This window comes from Acinonyx jubatus, chromosome A2, assembly GCF_027475565.1.
Source record: "Acinonyx jubatus isolate Ajub_Pintada_27869175 chromosome A2, VMU_Ajub_asm_v1.0, whole genome shotgun sequence".
Lineage (NCBI taxonomy): Eukaryota > Metazoa > Chordata > Mammalia > Carnivora > Felidae > Acinonyx > Acinonyx jubatus.
The window spans coordinates 15,066,526-15,093,143 of NC_069383.1; the positions used below are offsets into that span (position 1 = coordinate 15,066,526).

Below are 26,618 nucleotides of genomic sequence, written 5' to 3' on the forward strand. Positions count from 1 at the left end.
CTCTCTGCCCCTCCCCCGTTCATGCTCTGTCTCTCTCTGTCCCAAAAATAAATAAACGTTGAAAAAAAAAAATTTTTTTTTAAAAAGGGGCGCCTGGTGGCGCAGTCGGTTAAGCATCCGACTTCAGCCGGGTCACGATCTCGCGGTCCGTGAGTTCGAGCCCCGCGTCAGGCTCTGGGCTGATGGCTCGGAGCCTGGAGCCTGTTTCTGATTCTGTGTCTCCCTCTCTCTCTGCCCCTCCCCCGTTCATGCTCTGTCTCTCTCTGTCCCAAAAATAAATAAACGTTGAAAAAAAAAAATTTAAACACCACAGGATTATACACATCGGACATATAAGAAAATGAAACACGAATGCATGCAAAAACCGGTGAGTGTGAATAAGGACTGAAGGCTCGTTAATTGTAGTGTGCCAATGTCAACCTTCTAGTCTTGATAACTCTAGTTATGTAAGATATTACCACTGGGAGAAACTGGGTGATTGGTACAAGGGACCTCTCTGTATTGTGTGTGCAACTTCATGTGAGTCTACAATCTCTTCAAATAAAAAGTATTTTAGGGACACCTGGCTGGCTCAGTCAGCAGAGTGAATGACTCTTGTTTGTTTGGGTTTTTTTGTTGTTGTTTTATTTGAGAGAGTAAGGGACAGAAGATCTGAAGCTAGCTCTGTCCTGACAACAGTGAGCCTGATGTGGGCTTTAACTCAAGAACCTCGAGATCACGACCTGAGCCCAAGTCGGTTGCTCAACCAGCTGAGGCACCCAGGAGCCCAGAGCTTATGACTCTTGATCTCTGGATTGTGAGTTCGAGCCCTACGTTAGGTATAGAGATTACTTAAATAAACAAACAAACAAAAAAAAGAAAACAAAAACCAAAAAAAATTTTTTTCTTAAAAGAAAAAAAATGTTTTTTTAAAGTAAAACAACAACAAAATAAAAAGAACCAGTTAGTATACATTCCATTATTCATGTCATACTTTCAGGAGGTTTTAACTGGTTGATTACAGTTATAAAGAAAACATTCTACGTAAGGTATAAATGGTACATGTACGGTAAATGGTATAGATAAGCTTGTTTTAAGGAGTTTAAGTGGACAGGAAACCTAATACTATTGTGGCACTGCTGAAACAAGTGTTTAGTTTAGTCTCCAAAACTCATTTTAGATATTCAACCATACTCACTCAAATTTAACTACTCTAAGTATCATCCTAACACCTCCATGACCCCTGATTTTTTTACTGAAGTGGGTCATGAGTGAGAAGATGCTCAGAAAGAGGAGAGAAAACACTAAGTGGTAAGGATTCTGCCTAACATGCTACCACTGAGCCAGAGTAAGTCCAGCAGAAAGCATGGGATGCAAGATGTAAATCTCTTATTCGGTTTCAATTCTCAGTGAATAGCTCTCAATGGAAAGTGTGATTCTAACAGTGAAAGATGGATACGTTTTGTGCAACACTGCCCTTAAACAAAAGCAAACTGCTCTAGCTTATTTCCACGCTTAATCTATTCCAGTGATTCAGGGAAAAAATGGTTATGCTGGACTTGCTGAGAAGTCACCAACGTGGTGACATCCTTTTCTAAGTAATTTGTAAAAGTAATCCTGATTCAATGTTATATTTTTATTACACCCAGATGTTAAAAAACCTAACCCCCATAAGCTGTAACTTCATTGTATGCTTTTCGGTGACCAAAACAGCCCTGTTACTATACCACTACCGCCAAGAAAGTCATTACAGTGTGAGATAAAGTAGCAGTTCCCGTATTTTTAGATTTTTACAATTAGGTAAATTTTAAAAACAATTTTGGAGACCAACACAAGGTGGCAACCCTTCTCCCCCCGCCGACCCCCAAATAAAGCCATTATAGGGCATAATCTCAGAACAACAAAAATCCTTCTCAAGAAATACTAGTTCGCAGGGGCGCCTGGGTGGCTCAGTTCAGCGTCCAACTGCGGCTCAGGTCATGATCTCACAGTTTGTGGGTTCAAGCCCCGCATCAGGTTTTGTGCTGACACCTCAGAGCCTGGAGCCTGCTTCGGATTCTGTGTCTCCCTCTCACTCTGCCCCTTCCCTGCTGGCTCTCTCTCTCTCAAAAATAAATAAAAACATTTAAATTTTTTTTAAAAAAAGAAAATAAAAGGAAATACTAGTTGGCAACATTAAACATATACATACAAAACATACACACACACACACACACACACACACACACATATACACAGCATGTGTGTGCTTATATACGACACATGTAATAAATGGTTCTTATTTTTTTCCATTTGCCAGGTCTGCAAACTGGGACCCTTACAACTAGTTTATAGAACTACAGTTAGAAGCAGAAGTTAAAAAAAAAAAAAAAAAGACAGAAGGAGGTATTTCTAGGATAGTTACATACATGCAATTAAGCATGAGGGACTATTTCACCCAAAAACCAGAGAGAACTCTAAAGAGAATATAAAAATGCACAGATACATGAAAACTAATATAAAAATATACTATATTTTTATACTATATAAAAAATATAAAAACAAATGAAGAATATTAACCCTGTTACATATTAAATATATTTAAAGTTATGAGAGTTAACAACATAATAAAGGCCATATATGATAAACCTACAGTTAACATCATATTCAGTGGGAAAATATGGAGACCTTTACCCTAAGGTCAGGAACAAGACAAGGAAGTTCACGCTCACCACTTTTACTCAACATAGTACTGGAAGTCCTAGCCACAGCAATCAGAGAAGAAAAAGGAATAAAAAGCATCCAAATCGGTAAGAAGTAAAACTTTCACTATCTGTAGATGGTATGACACCACATATAGAAAACCCCAAAGACTCCACCAAAAAACGACTAGACCTAATAAACTAATTTAGTAAGGTCTCAGGATACAAAATCAACTTATAGAAATATACTGCATTTCTATACACTAATAATGAAGCAGCATAAAGAGAAATTAAGAAAATAATCTCATTTACAATTGCATCAAAAATAATAAAATACCAAAGAATAAACTTAACCAAGGAGGTAAAAGACCCATACTCTGGAAACTATAAAACACTGATGAAAGACACTGAAGATGACACAAATGAAAAGATATGCCTTGCTCATGGACTAGAAGAACAAATATTGTTAAAATGTCCATACTACCCAAAGCAATCTACAGATTTAATACGATTCCTTTCAAAATACCAAAAATATGTTTCACAGAACTACAGTAAACAATCCTAAAATTTGCATGGAACCACAAAAGACTCTGAATGGCCAAAGCAAGCTTGAGAAAGAAAAACAAAGCTGGAGGTATCACAATCCCAGATTTCAAGTTATACTACAAAGCTGTACTGATCAAAACAGTATGGTACTGGCACAAAAACAGACACATAGATCACTGGAACAGGAAAAAATCTCACAATTATGTGACCAATAATCTTCAACAAAGGAGGCAAGAATATGCAGTGGGAAAAAGTCTCTTCAACAAATGATACTGGGAAAACTGGACAGCAATATCCAAAAGAATAAAGCCAGACCACTTTCTTACACCATACACAAAAATAAACTCTAAATGGATCACAGACCTAAATGTGAGAGCTGAAATCTTAAAATCCTAGAAGACAGCACAGACAGTAGGTCTCTGACATTGTCCATAGTAGCATTTTTCTAGATATGTCTTCTGAGACAACGGCAACAAAAGCAAAGATAAAATACTGGGACTACATCAAAATTAAAAGCTTCTGCATAGCCAAGGAAACAATCAACAAAACAAAACAAAAAACAACCTACTGAATGGGAGAAGATATTTGCAAATGAAATTATACAACTTAACACCATAAATAAATAAATAAACAAACAAATAAATAAATAAAACAAATAATCCAATTAAAAAATAGGCAGATGACACGAACAGACACTTCTCCAAAGAAAACATCAAGATGGCCAACAGACACGTGAAAAGATGCTCAACATCACTCATCGTCGGGGAAATGCATATCAAAACCACAATGAGATATCACCTCACACCTGTCAGGATGGCTAAAATCAAAAACACAAGAAACAACAAGTGTTGGCGAGGGTGTGGAGAGAAAAGAACCCTTGTGCACTATTGGTGGGAATGCAAACTGGTACAGCCACTGTGGAAAAGAGTATGGGGGCTACTCAAAAAATTAAAAGTAGAATTACCATATGACCCAGCAATTCCACTACTGGGTATTTACCTAAAGAACATGAAAACATTAATTCAAAAAGATTTATGCACCCCTATGCCTACTGCAGCATTATTTACAATAGCCAAATTATGGAAGCAGTCCAAGTGTCCATTGACAGATGAATGGATAATGAAGATGTAGAGTGTGTGTGTGTGTGTGTGTACATACATACATATGCTGGGATATTATTCACCCATAAAAAAGAATGAAATCTTGCCATTTTCAACCACGTGGATGAATCTAGAGAGTATAATGCTAAGTAAAATAAGTCAGAGAAAAACAAATACCATATGATTTCACTCATATGTGGAATTTAAGAAACAAGACAAATGAACAAAGAGAAAAAAAGAGACAAACCAAAAAACAGACTCTTAACTTTACAGAACAAACTGATAGTTACCAGAGGGAAGGAGGGTGGGGGATGGGTGAAATAGGTGAAGGGGATTAAGAGTCCACTTATCTTGATGAGCACTGAGTAATATATAGAATTGTTGAATCACTGTATTGTACTCCAGAAACTGATACAACACCATATGTTAACTATACTGGAATTAAAATTTAAAAATTAAGTTACAAATAAAGTTATGGGAGTTAAAATCAACATACCAGGAATGTAAGAATAAACATAAATCAACAACAATGTTCAGAAACCTATCCTAGTAGGTAAGAATTTAACATGAGAAAGGCGGCATTACAACTCAACAGAGAGTAATTAATAAATCAAATAAATGGAATTAAAGATACTAATTTCATCTATCAAATTATAAACTGGCAAAATGGAGAAGAAACAGGACCACTCAAGCACTGCTGGTAACAGTATACCATGAAACTCTTCTGGAAAGCAATCTAAAAGCATCTGCCAAGAATTCTGCCATCCTCTTGTGTTTCTTCTTTTTGTTTCTTTATTTTCCAAACTTTCTATAAAGTATTAATGTCATAATGGAAATACAGTAAAATAATTTTTAAAACTCTTTACCTTATTTGACCTGATAATTCTATGTAAGCTCATTTCAAACCACTACTTAGATTCAAGAATATCTGTTAAGAACTTATGCCATAGAAAGTAACACGCTGGAGTGCCTGGCTGCTCCACAGGAAGGGTATACAGCTCTTGATCTTGAGGTCATGAGTTCGAGCCTCATGCTGGTTGTACAGACTACTTAAAATAAATAATTATTTTTTTTAAAAAAGAAAGTAATATGGTAAATGTCAGAAAGAATTAAAAAAATTTTTTTAATTGTAAAAAATTACATAGTATACGGTTACCAGCGGTGCAGAGCCCGATGCAGGGCTCAAATCCAAGAACCAGGGCTCAAATTCATTAACCGGGAGATCATTACCTGAGCCAAAATCCACAGTCAGATGCTTAACCAACTGAACCACCCAGGTACCCTCAGAAAGAATTTAAATTAAGTAGTAAAAATCCTGTCCTGAACAATCTTAAAACAAGATAATCTACTCAAAAATTAACTGAGTACCTTCCAAGTGCCAGCCTTCATGGATTTTATAGTATTGTAGACAGGAGAAAGATTACACAAATTACAGTAATGATACACAGTAGAAAGGAAAATATAGGTGGTACCAGACTTTTCTAACAGCGGTCTTAATCAAGGCTTTCCGTAGATGTTTATGCCCGGACAACATGAGTGGAAGGATCAGAACAGGAAGTGACTAGACAAGATTAGTGCTGAACAAAATCACTCCTGTTGTGGTGAGGGATGAGCAAAGATGAGCAAAGGGAGATGGGTTAGGAAGGGAAGAAATGCAGAGATGTGCAAGAAACTCCTAAGTTACTGGGGGCATAAAATATATATTTAAGCAGCAAACATGATGATGGCGACGACCAAGATGATGATAGCTACCACTCGCTGAGTGCTAACTTTGCATCAGCGCCTCTTCTAAGTGTAACCATCTATTATTTCACATTTGACAAATGGGAAAAGCTAAAGCTTGGAAAGGGCAAATAACTTGGCTAAGATCACACAGAAAGTAATTGAGCTAATCTTCAAACTCATGACTATCTGGCTCCAAAGTGCCATTCCATTAAAAGTTCTATAAGAGAAGTTATAGAATCTCTGGGGTCATTTTCCTACTTGGAGACCCCTTAAAACTCAATACTTCACGATCTCGCGGTCCATGAGTTCGAGCCCCGCGTCAGGCTCTGGGCTGATGGCTCAGAGCCTGGAGCCTGTTTCCGATTCTGTGTCTCCCTCTCTCTCTGCCCCTCCCCCGTTCATGCTCTCTCTCTGTCCCAAAAATAAATAAACGTTGAAAAAAAAAAAATTAAAAAAAACTCAATACCAGAAACTGAAACCAGTGTCCCCACTGTCAGCCACCTCCAAATTAGCTCCTTCCACTTGAACATTCCCATTTTATTCATTCTATTTTTCTGCCTTAAAACTTCAGTTAGCTAAAATTAAAAAGACTCATGATACGAAATGTTAAAAAGGATGTGGAGCTACTAAAACTCTCCTACATGGCTGGTGCAAAATGAAGACCCATTCTGAAAAATAGTTGACAGTTTCTTATAAAGTTAAACGTACACTTCACATATGACCTAACAATCCCACTCTTATTATTTACTCAAGAAAAATGGAAACGTATGTTCACCCAAAAAGCTATATGCTAACGTTCAGAACATCTCTATTCATAGCAGCCAAGAACTATGGCTTACTATGCAGCAACACAAGGGAAGGAACCGCTGACAACATGCAACCCATGGATGAACTTCAAAAGCATCATGCTAAGTCAGAGGGGCCAGACACAAAAGACTTTAAGATTCCCAGAAACCACAGAAACTCTAGAAACCACAAAATAAAAACAAATAAAAAACTTATACTGACATGAAGTAGGTCTGAGAATACCAGGGACCAGGAATGAAGGGAGAGGATTATCTATGGAGAGGTAAGAGGGAACTTTCTGGGTTCTGGGGAGAACAATTTAAATGAATGAATTGTAGGTACTTACCTTTCAGAACTGCTGATTTTTAGAACTCCTCATTATTCTTTCTACTTCAACTCTCTCCCCACAAACCTTTGTTCATGTGGTTTTTCACATCTGCAATTTCCTTTCTATTCCACCTGCCATTGCTATAATCTCGGCCACTATTTTTCACTTAAATGTAGTGAATGCCTTAATTAGCCTCTCTTCCCTCATTTATCTTAGTTTATCCTGCATTATACCATCCAATTAATACTTCTAAAATACCATTTTGTATCATTTCTCTGTTCAAAATGCTTCATAAGCATCCTATTATAAAATAAATCCAAAACCCTTAATAAGGCATTAAAGGCATTTAAACTACCTTTCCAACTTTTTCTTACAATTTTCCAACTTGAACACTCTGATTCATTCAACCTATCTATCCACTCTCCTCCTAAGCACACTGAAGTTTATCTTTCTTCTGCCTTCCCCTTATTGGGAATAATCTCTTACTCCTCTCTGAATTTCCCCACCCTTCCCAGATAATAAGTTTTAAACCCTTCCTCCTTCATGCTTTCTACTTAAAATCAAAATGATCTTTTTCTACTCTCCTAACATTTTTTATCTAGGGACAGCTAACTGCCTCTAAGATTTACCTAGGGAAAAACTAAAAAAACAAATAGGTTCTGTTGGAATGGGCATGATTACACATAACTTCTGCATAACTAGCACAAATAACTTCTGCATAACTAGAAAGATCTAGGAACATTTTAGTCTAATCAAGCTGATCAGGAGTTACCACAGGAAGACATAACTGCTATAACTTGTACAAAGGATGTACAGGTATAAGTTCTTCACCAAGCACCCTATCAATCATGGCACCATAACAATAATAAAGGTATAAATTACATATACTGTGACACATCCATTCAACGCTAATGGTCATTTAAAATTTTTTTTAAATGTTTATTTATTTTTGAGAAAGAGAGAGCAGGAGCAGGGGAGGGGCAGAGAGACAGGAAGACACAGAATCTGAAGCAGGTTCCAGGCTCTGAGCTGTCAGCACAGAGCCCGACACAGGGCTCAAACCCACAAACTATAAGATAGTGACCTGGGCCGAAGTTGGACACTTAACTGACTGAGCCATCCAGATGCCCCACTAACAGCCATTTTAAAACCATGTGGTAGAGGAATATTTAATAGTACGGAAGGCAATAAAAGTAGTTTACCAAATGCTATGTATAGTTCAGGCTAGTCATAGAAAAGACAGTATTCACTAAGCATTTGAAAGTGTTCAGCCTAGGGGCGCCTGGGTGGCTCAGTCAGTTAAGCGGCCGACTTCAGCTCAGGTCACGATCTCGCGGTCCGTGAGCTCAAGCCCCGCGTTGGGCTCTGTGCTGACCGCTCAGAGCCTGAAGCCTGTTTCAGATTCTGTGTCTCCCTCTCTCTGACCTTCCCCCATTCATGCTCTGTCTCTCTCTGTCTCAAAAATAAATAAACGTTAAAAAAAAAAATTAAAAGAGGAAGTGTTCAGCCTAAACTGGTAATTGTGGAGATGACATTAAAATAACAAGATCTTGTTTTCTTGCTTTTTTTAAAAATAAGATCTTTTTTAATTCTCATATAAACAGTAGGATCTCATTTATGAAAAACACAACATTATATGTCCATAAATATATGTAAAAAGCTCAAAGAATCACAATAAGCAGATAACCATGTTTGCTACAATGGAGAGGGGATACAATTGGAGGCAGTCGTGAAGGAAGATTTTGACTTAATATGTATTGTTTGAATTTTTCCCCCTTTGGTAGGAACTAGAAAACCTGCTGGATGAATTCTCAAAGAGCTGTAACACTGTGAATTTGTTTGTAATAACAGGAATGTATTCATATGCTACTTAGATGATTAAAAATAATTTTCTTAAGTGCAAGAGAGTACATTTGTAAGCAGACAAGCATTTTTAAAAGCCCTGAAAGGGCTACACATCCAACTACTAACAGTGGTTATGCTTGGTAGTGGGATTATAGATGATTAAGTGATTTTTACTTTCTTCCCTTTTTTATCTGTATTTATGTATTCTTTTACACTGAACAAAATCTTTTGAAATATGTAAATGCTTACATAAACACATCTCTAGAACAAGAAACTCAAACAGTGATTATCTCTTGCCGGGGGGGACTGGTTAGCTAGGAGTCAGGAATAGGAGGGAGATTTACTTTACATCATATTCCCTTCATATCTTTTGAGTTTTTGTCAAGTGCATGTACTACCTATTCAAGAATTTCTTCATCTGGCCCACCAAATGTTCAATACCATTTGGGTTTTCACTCCTTAATGGTTCTGCTTCCTAGTCCCACTTCGGGGAAGGAGCTTTGGACAACCTGTATTTGACGCCGCTGTGCCCAAGTAGCTCTTTCTCAAATCCCTCCCCGATAGCCAGGATTTTAATAGTCTCTCCTCTACCTATCAATGGCCTTCTGCCAAAGCATTTACAGTCAGGCACATCCCAGCTCCCTCCTTCATCACAGAGGCCACCAGAGTACAGTTTTCTGGCCTCAATTCCCTTTTCCTCATCTCCTAGTCTTCCTGGAAACAATTCTCTCTTGGCTTGCCCTCTGCCTCACCTCCTCTTTTCCATTCTCCACCCTCTAGTTCTTTGGCTCCCCAGTTACGCTCAAGTCCAGTGATACACAAATGGTATAAACTGGAACCAAATACTAGACAATTCACAAATATTAGAATTTCACCTAATTCTAAGGAAATCAAGATACATTGGCAAAGGATTATATTATAGGGTCTTCCTGAATAGGCCTGTTTTGAACTGGTCTCTTTTCCAGCAGCCTTAGAAAGGATCCTCCCTGCAGCAGAATCAAAGTCTTATTTGATAAATTTTCCAGACCTTAGCCGTTGTTAATGTTACACAATAAATGCATCCTATAAAAATACAAAACTTATTTTCGAAATTAAAAAAAATAATCTTGAGTTTTGCTACATCTAAAATGAAGAATCCCCTTTGAATCTATTCCCCTAGATCACTAGTTTACTATGACTCAGAAGAAAATGACTTACTGAATCATTAGTACCCGTTTAACCTGATAATCAGTATTTCAAGCCAATGTTGTCTGATTACACTATAACACTAAGCTGGAAAACAAACAAACAAAATGTTCTTATTACAGGATCCCACCCCGGTCACCTCCCTGCCAATTAACTCCAGGTAATAAGAAACCTAACTAATAAGCAACATTCATTGATCACCTATGGAAGACAGAGGAAGCATGACAGTGAATGCTAAGACTTCAGTCTTTTTTTAATGTTTATTTATTTATTTATTTATTTTGAGAGAGAAGGGGAGAGAGAATACACCACTGAGTGAGGGGCAGAGAGGGAGGGAGGGGGAGGAAAATGGGGTGGGGGAGAGGGAAAGAGAGAGCGAGAGCGAGAGAGACAGAAAGAGAGAATCCCAAGCAAGTTTGTACCGCCAGCAGAATCTGACGTGGGGCTCAAACTTACAAACTGAGATCACTGAGCTGTGAGAAACTGAGCTGAAATCAAGAGCCAGACACTTAACCAACTGAGCCACCCAGGTGCAATCTTATAACTGAGAAGAATGTAACTCCTGATCACCAAGCTTCTCTATTTGTCCCAGCCTAGTCACAACCTTATCATTCTCCACTTCCACTGATTTCCTTAACCCACCAATAGAAAAGAGTAGAAATGTAAGTCAGTGGAAAGACACCCAAGAGCTGACTTAACAGCACAGATATAATGTACACAGATTTCTTGAATCGGCACTTAGGATATTGGGCCTTCCTTCCAAATACCCTAAACTGCTCCTTCTCAATTGTTCCTAATGGTTTCAGGAAGTTGAAGAGAATTTGTTTAGTTCAAAGAGGTCAAGGAACTGAAAAGGCATGTCATGACAAGTGATTACAATTGGTAACTCCAATAAAGAAAACTATTATTTAAGAATTCTTCCTTGCCCCTCAACATGTCTCCAGAGGCAAGGGAAACAAAAGCAAAAATGAACTACTGGGATCTCATCAAAATACAAAGCTTCTGCACAGTGAAGGAAACAATCAGCAAAACTAAAAGGCAACCGACAGAATGGCAGAAGATATTTGCAAATGACATATCAGATAAAGCGTTAGTATCCAACATCTATAAAGAAGTTATCAAACTCAACATCCAAAAAACAAATAATCCAGGGAAGAAATGGGCAAAAGACATGAATAGACACTTCTCCAAGGAAGACGTCCAGATGGCCAACCGACACATGAAAAAATGCTCAACATCACTCATCATCAGGGAGATACAAATCAGAACCCCAATGAGACACCACCTCACACCTGTCAGAATGGCTAACATTAACAACTAAGGCAACGACAGATGTTGGCGAGGATGCAGAGAAAGAGGATCTCTTTTGCATTGTTGGTGGGAATGCAAGCTGGTGCAGCCACTCTGGAAAACAGTATGGAAGTTCCCCAAAAAACTAAAAATAGAACTACCCTCCGACCCAGCAATTGCACTACTAGGCATTTATCCACGGGATACAAGCGTGCTGTTTCGAAGGGACACGTGCACCCCCATGTTTATAGCAGCACTATCAACAATAGCCAAAGTATGGAAAGAGCCCAAATGTCCATCGATGGATGAATGGATAAAGAAGATGTGGTTTATATATACAATGGAGTATTACTCGGCAATCAAAAGAATGAAATCATGCCCTTTGCAACTACGTGGATGGAACTGGAGGGTATTATGCTAAGTGAAATTAGTCAGTCAGACAAAAATCATATGATTTCACTCATATGAGGACTTTAAGAGACAAAACAGATGAACATAAGGGAAGGGAAACAAAAATAGTATAAAAACAGGGAGGGGTACAAAACAGAAGAGACTCATAGATATAGAGAACAAACTGAGAGTTACTGGAGGGGTTGTGGGAGGGGGGATGGGCTAAATGGGTTAAGGGGCATTAAGGAATCTACTCCTGAAATCATTGTTGCACCAGATGCCAACTAATTTGGATGTAAATTTTAAAAAATGAAAAATAAAAAAAAATTTTTTTAAGAATTCTTTCTTGCCCTATATTTAAGAATCTCCCAACCTCAGTTTGTTTTAAAAGGTTGTTATTTTATGTTTTTATTATATATGTAGTACCATACTATTGTTGGTCTATAGAACCTAAATTTCTGGTACTTGTGCTTCATAAAAAGAATTTATTTTGTGGTAGTACAGCAGATTTATCCAAACTGCTTTACCCAACCCTACCATGTTGATCTTTAGGGACCAGACCTAACAGAAGGCCAAAACAGAGGAAAAACAGCCAAGGAAGTTCCCAAGGAAGCTGTAACCCCTCATAAAGTATGGATGATTATCGAATAATATGAGTCACTGATAAAATTCTTAAACCTCCCAGAAAGAGTGCATAAATGTTTTCTAACATCCACTTGTGTCCGTCTCATATTTGAGGACACTTTTTAAGCAATCCATAATTATTTTAAATGTAAAAGCATATTTCCTTTTCACTCAATTGAGTAGTATTTACTGAGAAGAAGTCCCTCATTGGAAAGTATACAGTTATTCCAAATATTGCCATTCTCTTCTTGCAGCATTATTTATAATAACCAAGTTATGGAAATAACCTAAGTGTCCACTGATACATACGTGGATAAAGAAGATACGGTGTATATATACATATATATATATATATATATATATATATATATATATATATATATGTATATATACAATGGAATATTACTCATCCATAAAAAATGAAATCTTGCCAGCTGGGACAACATGGATGGAACTAGAGAGTATAACGCTAAGGGAAGTAAGAGAAAGACATGATTTCACTCAGATGTCGAATTTAAGAAACAAAACAAATGAACAAAGGAAAAAAAGAGGCAAACCAACAAACAAGCCTCTTAACAACAGAGAACAAATAGATGGTTACCAAAGGGGAGATAGGTAGGGGGATGTGTGAAATAGATGAAGGGGATTAAGAGTACACTTATCATGGGGTGCCTGGGTGGCTCAGTCAGTTGAGCGTTTGACTCTTGGTTTTGGCTCAAGTCATGATCCCAGGGTCATGGGATCAAGCCCCACATCGGGCTCTGCCCACAGACCACGTGCAGAGCCTGCTTGGGATTCTCCCTCTCTGCCCCTCACCTGGCTCACGTTCTCTCTCAAAATAAATAAACTTTAAAAAAAAAAAAAAAAAAAAGAGTACACTTACCACAATGAGCACTGAGGAATACATGTAACTGTTGAATCACTATATTGTACACCTAAAACTAATATAATACTGTAAGTTAACTATACTGGAATTAAAATAAAATTTAGAAAAAAAGATGTTGCCATTCTTTAAAACGTATCAGGGCAAAATCAATTTTAAAAAGCTTGTATACAAAAAGAAAATCAAGACTTTATAAATATACTTTTTTATTAAAAACAGTATTAACTCCATTTGATCAACTGATTTTATTTTTCAATTGCTTTATTTATAAGATTGCTGAAAACTACTTTCCTACCATCAAATCTACCCTTATCCTCTCTTTTAAAATAAATATGAAGCTATCAGGGCTCCGAGAGTCCAAAATCACATAGAGTTAAATATCAAATGTGGCATTCAAAATCTATATGGTAAAGTAAGTGAATTTTAAAGTCATAATGTGACTTCAGAAATGCTAATAAATGTTTGGCTGAATACATGACTTCCTATTCAGAGAGTCATTCAGATTCAAAGAGCTGAGCAGCTGAGCCCCTGCAAGGCACCAGATATGCTAAGCACTTCCATTTAGATTATTGAATTTATATCCAATTCTAGGATACCATGATCTTTCAAGATGGCTAGGGTAACAGTGAGAAAAACCACTAAAAGAAATCTTCCAACCACCACAGGTTTTCCTATGCCCTCGAAGGCTCAGAGAACAAGTCTATACCCATCAAAGCGAACCTCATTCACTGATGTAGAGTGTATACAGCCTCAGAAAAAGCATACACAATCTAGAAACCATCTAAAAACTGAGTTGGAAATTCAGGATATTCAGGAAACTAGGACATTTAGCCTAAACTTTTGGAGCCTTAAAATTGAGAATGAGCAAAGGAACACAAACCTCTTTCAATTGTATCCTGCTTTCTTCCTATAGTAACCAACAAGAAAAATTTGGAACCTATGGAGAAGTATCAAAGGTTGGACTTAGCTATTTAATAAGATTTATATACAACAACCAATTTAGTATGCTATAAGTAAAATTAAGCACTGAACAGTTACATTCCTCTTTTCCCAAGAAAACATGTAGCAATTAACGCTGAACATTCATTGTTCCATTACCTAAAAGGTAACAGGACACAGGCAATTAAAAACAGGACAGAATAGAGGGAAAAAACAAACCATTTGATACAGGGTACTAGGTCTACAATTTTATAAGTCCTATAATTTCTGTTACTGCTTTTCAATTACTAAAATTGTCTCCATCCCTTCCCCCAAGCAACTGCTGCAAGACAAAGGACACATCCTGAACTCCACCTTCTCCGTCCTTTTCCCTCAAGTGGCAGCCAGCTCCACTTCACACAGCTCCTTTCCAGCACAAGGAACCGCCACACACACATACTCCAGACCACAAGAAGCCCGAAAACTTGCCTCAGCCCTCCACCACACCACTCAATTTGTCACTAACGTTGCTTATAGACCCAGCCACCACTCAATGCATCTTATTATTCCCCCGTATCATGGAAACCCCCAACTGAGTTTAACTTGCTCCGATCTCTGAAACTTCCTACAAATGCATTCTCCTCCACAACGGAAATGGCAGGCCCTCCCACCTGTACCACCAACCACCCAGCTCACAGAAGACAAGGGGCAAATGTGAAAGTACATGGACTGATAAGTTAAATAAATTAGAAAAAAAGAAAGAGTGAAGCAAGTATACCAAGTCTCCAACTAGGGCCTGAGCGCTGGACACGGCCCACAGATGTATTGTTTAGTCTAGTAGGTGTTTTAACTAGAAGCCAATATTTAAGAAATATTAGAGGAAAATCCAGACTTCAACCTTCTTTTGAGAAATGCAAAGATGTGACAACCCTAAGCCCAAGTCCCCGCAAAGTAAGAAGGGCTGCAGCTGACAGGAGCTGTCCCCTATTTCAGACAACCCCCCACCTTTACTGTTCACCTGGCCTGCTTCGCTGGTGGATCAGTGGGCATCTGAATTTGCTACAGGATACTAAAGGAACTATTGGACAGTAAACTACAGTCAATAAAGATCTTCAGTGATTAAGAGTGACCTTTTGTGAGAGCCTAGCACCGTACAACGTATCTCCTCCCAGGTCGCTTTTGCCCAATGATTTTCTTAAAGGGTTCCAAATACTTTGTTGTGGTCTTTACGAAGACTGTAATAACTAACTGTGTGTAAATGGTGATTGACCGTTTGGAGAATGACCAAAGATAAAGGCCATTTGGAACAGAATGCCTAAGCTAAAAGATCAAAATCAGTGGGGCAGTCAAATGATAGAGGTTAAAAATCCCACACACGTTTATATCAAAAAGAATTTATGACATGTGCAATAAGACGGAGTTCTCCACGAGAGTGACATGTTTAAACAGTATTTCCTATTTAGATAGCACTTTAAATATCTGCAACATGAAAAATCTATTTTTTCATCTGACGCTGACAAAACCCCTGTGCTATAAATATAAAGTTGGCTAGACAGATCTTGTTTTCCCCTGACAGATACCAAAGCATAAAAAAGCCAAGAGGCCTCACTAAGGTCAGCTAGTTAACATGGTAAAGATAGGATGAGAATCCAGCTGTGCTAACTCACAATCCTGTGCTCCTTCCACTTCTTATCCACTCGATATCCTATGATGGGCAGAAAAGTTATTCCAGGGATTACAGACAAATGTGGTTTGACAGGAGACTGGAAGAATCCATTCAATGACTCTGCACCAAGGTCTCCAAAATTCCTTCCAGTTTCAAGAGTGGAACTGGCCTTTCTGCTCACTTTCAGATCCCCAGAGTCATTCACTTCCACAGGCACGGCTTGGTACTCGATTTGTGTGTCTATGTCTTGTCTTCCCAATTATTCTGAAAGTTTCTCCAAGAGAAAGCAACTATCATGCCCCTTTGTATGTCCAACGTAAATCCTCAAGTACTTTATCATTTATACACAAAATTTAACAAAAAAAGTGCATCTCTCGTTCTAAAAAGCAGAGAGCGAGAAGTCACCTTAAGTGATTTTCAGAAATAATGACAAGGACATCTAAATTATATGAAGGAAACAAAAGTTAGAAGGTAGCTAGTTTCATGTTTTATAAACCTCCAAATTAAGTCCTCGTTTTATCACCAAAAAAGTTTTTTTAAGGAAATTAAAAAACAAAAGGAAATGTAACCTTGGTGGGTTAACATTTTGCAATATTTTACATATACTATTTAAGGCTTTTTACTTGAAATATAACATATGCATAAATATAAATATACATACAGACATCCCAATTTGCTACCTCTCAACTCCAAAAAAATCTTTGCTGTTTATTTTTTTTAATTTTTTGTTAATGTTTATCTTATTTTTGAGAGAGACAGAACATGAGCAGGGCAGGGGCAGAGAAAGAGGGAGACATGGAATCCAAAGCAGGCTCCAGGCTCTGAGCTGTCAGCACAGAGTCCAACTCAGGGCTCAAACCCACAGCCGTGAGATAATGAACTGAGCCAAAATCAGACGCTTAACCGACTGAACCTCCCAGGTGCCCCAAATCTTTGCTGTTTAGAAGTGATCTTTTGTGACAGCCTGGGGCCTAGAGGTGGATAAAGTATCTTCTCCCATCACTTTCAACCTGATGATTTTCTTAATTAAAAGGGTCCAAATAATTTGTTAAAACATACATATTTAATACCCGTAATACTCATGGCACATAAAGGCCTCATAGGGTAGGACATTTTAAATCTCTACTTAGAAAGGAAATACGAGGGGTGCCTAGGTGGTGCAGCTGGTTAAGCATCCAACTCTTGATCTCAGCCCAGGTCATGATCTCGCAGTTCGTGGGTTCGAGCCCCGCACTGGGCTCTGCGCTGATGGTGTAGATCCTGCTTGGGATTCTGTCTCTCCCTCTCTCTGCCCCTCCCCTGCTTGTGCTCTCTCTCAAAATAAATAAATAAACTAAAAAAGAAAAAAAAATTTTAAAGAAAGGAAATAAAGTAGCCACAATAAAAATCTAGAGAAGAAATACAGCCTATTAATTTGAATTATAACAAGAGTAATATTTTATCCCTGCATAATTACAGCACCAGGATATAACCCAGTTATTTGGAACTTGATTTTACACATCAACCACCTTCTTCAGAATATTGGTTTTTCCATGGCAAGTACTATCCAAGGGCTCCCCAATAAGATTTAATGCTAACTCTGAAGCAGTACATCATACACTGAGTCACAATACTTATAGGATCATATGCTAGGAATTCTTCCATTTGCAAAGGGCAATTCTAATTCTTAGTTCTATAACCTATGGAAAAAATAGGCACTCCAATGTAGTATTAGAGGAATGGAAACTGGTAACTTAGAAACCGGTAATTTGGTTAATATATACCCAAACTAAATAAATAAATGCATATATCTTTCGACCTAAAAATTCCACTTCTAGGACTCTGCCCAACAGATAAACTTGCAACTCTGTGAAATACCACACGGCTAAGTAATTTACTGTAGCACTATTTACAACAGCAAATTTTTGGAAACAATTTAAATCATTTGGGGACTGGTTAAATAAACTGTGATATGTCCATACAATGGAATACCACGCAACCCTAAAAGAGAGGGAGAGAGGGAGAGGGAGAGAGAGGGAGAGAGAGGGAGAGGGAGGGAGGGAGGGAGGGAGGGAGAGAGAGGGAGAGAGAGAGAGAGAGAGAGAGAGAGAGAGAGAGAGAGAAGAAAGTTCTCTTTGTATTGATATGAAAAAATCTCCAAGTTAGAGTAAATGAAAAAAACAAAGAACAGAAGGACCCCCCAAAACATTATGCGCCTCTGGGAGGTGAGATTATGTGGGTGAACAAAAGAATGAAAGATTTTTCACTCTATACTTTTTGAGTTCTGAACCATGTAAATATATTGTCTGGTTAGAACATTAAATTTAACCAATGTATCAACTTGCATACAAAAGCCATAGGGGGTGCCTGGGTGGCTCATCAGTAGAGCATCTGACTCCCGATTTTGGTTCAGGTCATGATCCCAGGAAGGTGGGATCAAGCCCAGCAGGGAGCCTGCTTAGGATTCATTCATTCTCCCATTCTCTCTCTCTGTCTCTCTCTCCCCCTATGCCCCTCTCCTGTGCTAGCACTCTCTCTCACAGAAAAAAAAAAAAAAAAAAAAATCGTTGGGGCACCTGGCTGGCTCAGTCAGTAAACCATGGGACTCTTGATCTCAGGGTCATGAATTCAAGTCCCACTTTGGGTACAGAGATTACTTAAAAATAAAAATCAAGCCATAGTACATCAGAATATATAATGAGAACACCGTATTTTAATTAAACACTACAGTTTACATAACAACTTTTGCTATTCTTTCCATCAAAACGCCCACCAGTCCATCCCCAAATTATTATATAATTACAGGATATAAAGCCAGAAGGAGCTTCAAAGAGTCCTCAAAAAAAGAAAACTGTGGCCCACAAAGGTTAAATAATCTCACCAAAGGACAATTTGTAGGTGGCAAAGTACGGCCTACAACCTGATCCCCATCCCAAAGCATTCTCATACTTTTCCCTCACCCCAAATACATTCTTCATTAGCACAAGGAGCCAACTAGTGTCAACCAAGATCCTAGTTGAATCTGGATAACATGAATGACAGGGCTAGCACCACCTGACCTCCTATCTCTGTGAGACAATTTTCAGTGCTTACAGGGGAACCCGAAAGGGGTCTTGCTTTTCATGGGTTATGTTTTAGCAAAGTGCCATGAAGTCAAGTCATAGGATAAACATCAGGAGTGAGGAGGGGAGAGGGCTTTCCTACAAACCCAGTTACTAGAAAACTTGAGGAAAATGTTAAGCAACTTCACAATCAGGTCATGAGAATTTATTTTTACATTAAAACCAATACCAATCTATTCATGGCACAGATTTAAAATGTACATGAATGTTTAAGGTAAACAACAGACTTTCAAAGAAATTTCATGCTGCTTCTGACTGATTCTGATCCCCAGGGCCCAGAAGTACACACATTCATTCTCTTAAAGTCTAAAGAGGCATGAAAACTTGAGACATACTACACCAAGGGAATTAAAGTGGTCTTCTCAATGGCAGTGGAAAGACAAAGGATCAGAGCTAGACACACACGGATGGATATGTAGCTTAGTTCCTGCCACTGTGTGATCTTGAGCTCAGAGCCTCAGTTTCTTCATGTGTAAAACGCACTCAATATTACTTAGTATGTGGTGTTATTATAAGGATGGGAGAAAATATAAGTTAAACAAGGTACCTGGACTCTATAAGGAGTGCAATTTATAAGGGCAAAATAAGGTTTGCAGTGGGTATTATAAGCCCTCCCAACCAGTCACAGGAGGAAAAAAGGCCAACAGGGTAAACTGACCTAGTGAAGAGTATATTATACTCACATATTTCATTTCAAACTTCTTAGCCAACATTTCCACTTCTTGCCTCTCTTGCTGCTCATCATTAAATGGGTCTTCTGTGTGAATGGGCTTCTTCTGATTCAAAGAAAATGGGAAAAGAAATAAAAGTATTAGTACTGCTTCAACCAGAGGCAAACACATCCTTAAATTTAATGAGAGTCAAAATTTCCAAATATTAACAAATGAGTTAGAAGCATTAAAAGAAACCAGAAAGAAATGTTCATCTGTAGCAAAATAACACTTGCAGTTTTAATGGATTCTCACACATTCTCAAGTTTTTCGGTGAACAGCTCAACAATTCAACTTGTCTCCTCCTACAGAATGATCTATGGCCACCATGTCCAAAATAAAAAGGCCAAAAATCCCCCAAGAAAATGAGATAAAAACAAAAATCCCACTTATAACTCTAGTTTGAGATCTTCCCAACAAAGATAACTGCTTTGGTCAGGAAATGCTTCTCAAAGGATCACCTCGTTATTCATCAGTGTCACCGCTGATTCATCTGCCCTGAGCTGTCACTAGAGTATCTGTAGCTGCTATAGCCTTCTGCTGAGGCCGGGCATCAACACCTCTACCTACATCACCTACTTTTGTTTGTTTAATTTTTTTTAACGTTTATTTATTTTTGAGAGAGACAGACAGAGCAGGAGCATGGGGAGGGGCAGAGAGAGGGGGAGACACAGAATCCAAAGCAGGCTCCAGGCTCTGAGCTGTCAGCACAGAGCCCGACGTGGGGCTCGAACCCACGAACCGCGAGATCATGACCTGAGCCGAAGTCCGACGCTCCACCAACTGAGCCACCCAGGTGCCCCATCACCTACTTGTTATCAATGGATAGTCATTCAGGGAATACATACTACTTGCAAACAAAGCTAGAAAAGTGAAGTAGCTGCAAATAGATTACATTACCATGGCCTCCTTCTAGCAGGGAAGAATCAAAGTTTATTATAATACATGGTTTTTAAAAAACCACACAAACAGCTCGGATCCCACATTTGCCATCCATTTACCGAAACAAACAAAAACATAAATCACATCCTTTACTCAGGTTTACTATTTTAGCAGGCACATTTCATATATATATAGTTTTTCAGCCCAAAAAAGGGGAAACAAGGAGCTGCATATGCGTCAAAATTCTACTTGTACCCAATTATGAACAACTGACTAGAAAGTTAATTTTTTAAAAAAGGAAGGCTAGGTATTTTTACTGAGGTAGTATTTTCAGGAATTAAAGATAAAGTATATCACAACTGAAATACTGGATACAGATTCAGCTGAATCTGAAGAAAAAAATTCAGCAGGGACAAAGGTCTGCACACTTTGGAACAGAGATATTTCATCCTGGGTATAAAGGCTGAGGTTTGATCAGTCTAAAAACATGACAGAAAAATATGAACAGAATTCATACAAAACAATTCATCAGACCTAGGGTATAAGAATAAAAGGATGCTCTTAAAGCTTAAAGAAGTAATCTTAGAATCAACTTGTAAAATTATCTACTGCAATAAGTAATATATTTACAGAATCCTTTATCCCAGTAGGAGTTACCTGTGGAAAAAATACATATGACCTGAAAGGAATAATTAAACCAGCAGGAAGAGACTGATAATGAAATAAGAAATATGAAGCATGTCCAGGATACAGCCCTAACCTGAGCCTAAGGACAGAGAGCAACCACCATGACTGCCATTATGAACTTATGCTTCAAGTCACTGTGAAGTCTAAACACTAGGTCTTCCTGTTGGTCTGACCCGTTTTATATGTGAAATATAAACACACGGACATATATTTTTAATAAGAATCACCTTATGTGCCATTTTATAAGATTTTGTGTAGACTTCATAGAGACATCAAAAATAAATCTCTTACTCTTGACAGTCTGTAAAAATAAATTTAAGAAAACTGACTCACTCTCCTTTCACAGTTAAGAAATCAACCCCTACCCACAATTCAAGGCTCTAAGTAAGCTTTATGGTTTTCCGATGGAAAAAAAGATTTGAAAATCAGTAAATATCAAAATTATGAGCTACCCACAGGCATAAACATTATAATAATTTTGTCCTTTGATGTTAACTCATTAACACCATTTTCAGATCTTTCACGTTACCGAAAATATGCACTATGACAATGGGATACCATAGAATTCTGTAAAAGTATAACTATATTAACACCATAATCATTTTTTTCCTTTTTTAAGTTTATTTTATCCATTTTGAGAGAGGGAGAGAGACAGAGGGAGGGAGAGAGGGGGAGGGGGAGAGAGGGGGAGGGGGAGGGGGAGAGAGAGAGAGAGCGCTCGCGCGCGCGCGCGCGCGCGCGCGCGCGCATGGGGTGGGGGTGGAGCAGAAAGGGGGGGAGAGGGAGGGAGGGGGAGGGAGGGAGCCAGAGGGGGAAGGAGGGAGAGGGAGAGGGAGAGAGAGAGACACCCAAGCAGGCTCCACCTGTCAGCACTGACCCAATGTGGGGCTCGAACCCCACCAACCGTGAGATCATGACCCAACCAGAAATCAAGAGTCGGACGCTTGACCAATTAGCCACCCAGGCACCCCTCTTTTTCTTTTTATACTAAATGTTCAATTAATCACATTCACAAATGGATGCTCTAGTTAACTGATTCCCTGGTTTACTAAAAGTTAAACAAAAATTACTTGCATAGCAATTACTGCCAGAACTTATATCTAAACTGTACTATTTCCCTTTAGCCAGAAATGGTGAACACATTAATCTCTGAGGAGACAATTGTCATGCCTCAGTCATCATCCCGAACCACCTCAATCAGGGCTTAGCAGTCCACAGAGATAACAAGGTAAGGGTTTAGCTAACCTGCGTCCTTATAACCTAACAAGAAGGGATTTTGTGTTTCGTATTTTGCCAACATACACTCATTTAACTGCGCTTTGCCTCATTAATAAAAAATAATATGCAACAATTCTGTTTGCATTCGGTTAATCAGGGTTTTACTATTCATTTTGTATCTATGAAGGGGAATGATTTAAATGTATCCCGATAAAGATGGTATCCACATGCGACACAGATTTATACCTACACCTATTAACTAAAATCTTATTCAGTGATAGATGGCTATTTCAAAATTTAGAATCTTTTTTCTTTTAATTTTACACAATGTCTTTTCCTTGCCTTTCTACTCAAACTCTGCTACACAGTAAGTTTTTCAATTACAAAAACTCAACATTAAAACTATTTTGAAAAGATTATAACATCCTTAAAAATAACTGGACTCTTCCTGAGGGAAGAAAAACCAAATTTGGGAATCACTGCTTTGCAGATCAATTCTGTTGGTTTCATTTTACTTTTTTTGTTGGTTTCTATTGCTAGGATTTCCTTTCATGGAAATATGACAACCTCATTTAAAGAAACGTTTCCTACAATTCCTTTAAAAATAGGTTATTGGGAGTTATCATAGGTAAATCTGGCAAATCTTGGTTGCAAAGGTGCATTGTATAAACCATGGGGGTTTTTTTATTCAGAATACAACAAATGATACATGGCTGAATATACAAGAAAAAGTGACCAATATATCCCAAAATTGAGAGCATAAACAGAAAAACTAAACTGAATTATTCATCTTTCTCCTATTACATGAAACTAGTAGTTCTGATATTATCAGGTTAACAAACAAGGTAGGGGGTCAAAATTAACTTTTTTTGGTCGTAATTAAAAGATAAATATCTACTATTACTTTATCATGGAATGAATATCATAGCATTAAGAGGATCAGAACAAATCCCTATTTCTACTATAACTCTCATTTTAGTTCATTTTGGCAGGATCCTCTAAATTTTTTTAAACTATACAATTTTGAGAAGTTTTGTTTTATTAACAAGTGGTACTAGTATGGAAAGAAATACTAACAAAATTACATACAAGCACTTTGCATTTGCGTCCTCATTTGCAAAGTGGGGACAATGGTTCCTACCCCAAGGAGCTCTGCTGGACTGATTCCATAAGCCATACACCTTACTCGGACCTGTGTCTAGCACACACATAGGAAGAATTCAGTAAATATTAGCTACCATAATGTATTTTTACCCAAATATGATGCTTTTCATCTGTAATGTATGAAGTAGATGAGGGAGTCAAACAGCAAACTTACTTAGATGAGAAGATCAAATACAATTTACTTGAAAAATGCTCCAATCCAGTATTTTCAAAATTATTTTGGAAAAAAGAAACATCAAATTTATAAAAAGGAGGGGTACTAAAGTGAGTCTGAAGGATAAAATGTTATGTGGACATGGCCAATATGATCTCTACCCTTGCCAATTCATTTAGGTTGCAAACATTTAAAATGATTTGACCTAGGGGCACCTGTGTGGCTCAGTCAGTTAAGCGTCTGACTTCAGCTCAGGTCATGATCTCGTGGCTCATGAGTTCAAGCCCCGTATTGGGCTCTGTGCTGACAGCTCAGAGCCTGGAGCCTTCTTCAGATTCTGTGTCTCCCTCTCTCTGCCCCTTCTTCCCCTGCTCATGCTCTGTTTCTCTTTCTCTCTCAAAAATAAACATGAAAAAAATAATAATAAAGTGATTTGACCACACAATATTTACAAATAATGATCAAAAGATTCATTGGCCTTAAAATAAACAAAATCAAGTGACATTAATATATTTTTAAACTAAAGAGTCATTCATCTCAACTATAAAGATAGTTGAGAACAAAAACAAAACAAATGACTTCTTGAGTCCATTAGGTCTGTACTGAAACAAACCTAATAAAGAGCATAATCTCTAAACGACAGAGGAAATTGTTCTTACTGCTTTTACTCTATCATTTCCCTTTCTAGTTTACTTCTAAAGATCACCAAAACCTACAATAAAGATTACAATTAGCAACAAACCTCTCTCCTATCTTCGTTGTTCACCAGTTCCATCAAAGGCATACCTATGGATTTTCAACAGTTTCTAAAAATTCAAAGCTAAGATGTTTTTCATTGTTCTCCAAAAATCACCATGGCCAATACACCATCCTCCAACGCGGACCTATAAACTAATGATAAACACTCAAATAAAAGTATGATGGTAGGCGCCAAAGACACCTTCCCATTCAATTACACTAACAACAAACTATACAGAAAACAAAGCTAAATAGGTTTACCAATAGCAACATGAGAGAGGAAAATAAGTAACCAAATAACCCACTTCTTGATTCCTAGAGCGGAATCCTTAGTCTGAAATTTTTCAGATTACTTTCAAATCCCCTTCAATTAAGAGAAATACCCAACGTTCGCAAGCACACCTCAGAGCCAAACATAAGAGTGAAGAGGACGATGTCGAGGGGTTACACTATCTCTGGGCTTCCGACCGGGGGGCGTGTCCCCCAAGGTTTTCTCTTCCTTTCTACTGGAATGACTGCTGGAGCTCCACAAGGAAAACCCAACCACGTAACTTGCAGAGCTCCCAGATTTTGCATGGGGAGCAGAAAGGAACATAAATTCTGAGGTCCCGAAAGCTGCAGAGGAAAACCGGCTCCGAGCGGCATTCGGAGCAGGCGAGCGAGGGGGGGGGGGGGTCGGCGGAGCCGGGTGGGAGCCTTGGCCAACCCTGGGGAGCAGGGGAAAGCAGCACCGACCACTCGTCCACCCTCTCGGCCCCTGCCCCCGCCAGCCCACCCTCCCAGGCGACCCGAGACGCGCAAAGTGGGCGTCGGAAGGTGCCAACCACTGGGAGAGGCGGACGCGTCCTGAGACTCCCAGGGTCTGGGGGGTGAGGGAGGAATCTTCTGTACCCGTTGTTCTCCGCACAGCAGCAGCTCCGGGTAACTGAACTCCACGCAGCTCTCGTCGGTGGGATCCTTGAGCACCAGCTCCAGGCGCACCGTCTCCCTCGGCGGCCTCTGCTGCGGCTCGGCCCGGGAAGCCGTCTCCCGCGGCGGGGGCGGCTGCAAGTGCAGCTGAGGGAGCGGCGGCGGCGGCGGCGGCTCGGGCCGCGGGGGCTCGCGCTGCAGCGACATGGGCGGCTCGGCGCGGCTGACCTCGCGCTGGGGGAGCGGCTTCTCCCGCGGCGGGGGCTGCACGTCCGACCGGGGGGCAGCCTCCCTCGGGGCCGGCTGCTCCGCCCGGGCCGGCTCGCGGTATGGCTGCGGCTCCAGCCGGGGGGGCTCGCGAGGGTACTCGGGCTCGCGTTCGGCCCCCGGGTAGTCGGCCTCGCGCCGCCTCACCGGTGACAGGCTAATAAACGCTACTCTGCGTGGCTCCGCCATCCCCACTGTTCTGGCCCTGTGCCTTCGCTCGAGCCGGCGCTCGGTTCTACGCCGAGTTGTTTGCCTGCCCGCCCTTCCTTTTGCTTTCCGTCGCTTTTCTTCCCTCCACCACCCTCAGTCGTCTCTGCCGACGCCACCGTGAGTGCGGACCGTGCCCCCTTCCCAGCCACTATGTTCTGATGGGCTCCACCGCCATCACCAGGGTCGCCGCAGCCGCCATGTTGGATACCCCACATAAATAGAAGCAGGCCGCTGAGCGGGCGCATGCGCAGATAGGAGACGCTCGCGTCCACCGTCGTGGCTGCGGCTCAGTTTTCCTCTTTTCCTCCCAACAGTCTGGAGTCCAGACAGGTCAGCGGAAGTGACGTAGTGGCAGGGCCGGTTTCCTTGGAAACGGAGACGCCGTCTGCGCCCTTCCTAAAAGGGAGGGGTCTGGGGTTTCCCTAGCTTCCCGTTTGCACCCGGAAACCCGAGGCGCGCGTGGGGCTCAGCAAAGAGCCAGCGTCGGGATGCGCCTGGGACTGACCTAATCATGGCGCTGGGTCCTGTCCGGCCCATTCCTCCGGCACTCGGCTCTAATGAGTTGGGGTTGTCAAGCTGGTTACTCGAGGCGGATACGGAGAAAGGGTTGAGGGACGCGAGGACCAGCTGCG

At 39.7% G+C, this 26,618-nt stretch overlaps 1 protein-coding gene and 1 pseudogene across 5 annotated transcripts in view; both read right to left on the reverse strand.

The window, feature by feature from the left end:
- The window catches only part of UBN2 (ubinuclein 2), an 86,439-nt gene extending 60,474 nt beyond the window's left edge, over positions 1-25,965 (reverse strand). For 3 of the 5 annotated variants that reach the window (XM_027075572.2, XM_053218022.1, XM_053218020.1), the window contains exons 1-2: positions 25,492-25,965; positions 19,731-19,823 (exon numbers count right to left, since the gene is read on the reverse strand). In XM_027075572.2, the coding sequence (XP_026931373.1) occupies positions 19,731-19,823; positions 25,492-25,965 (567 nt within the window). The remainder of the gene's footprint in view (positions 1-19,730; positions 19,824-25,491) is intronic. The other 2 variants (XM_053218023.1, XM_053218021.1) reach the window with 1 other exon arrangement.
- On the reverse strand, positions 8,907-8,975 carry LOC113604272 (uncharacterized; annotated as a pseudogene).
- Positions 25,966-26,618: the final 653 nt, after the last annotated feature.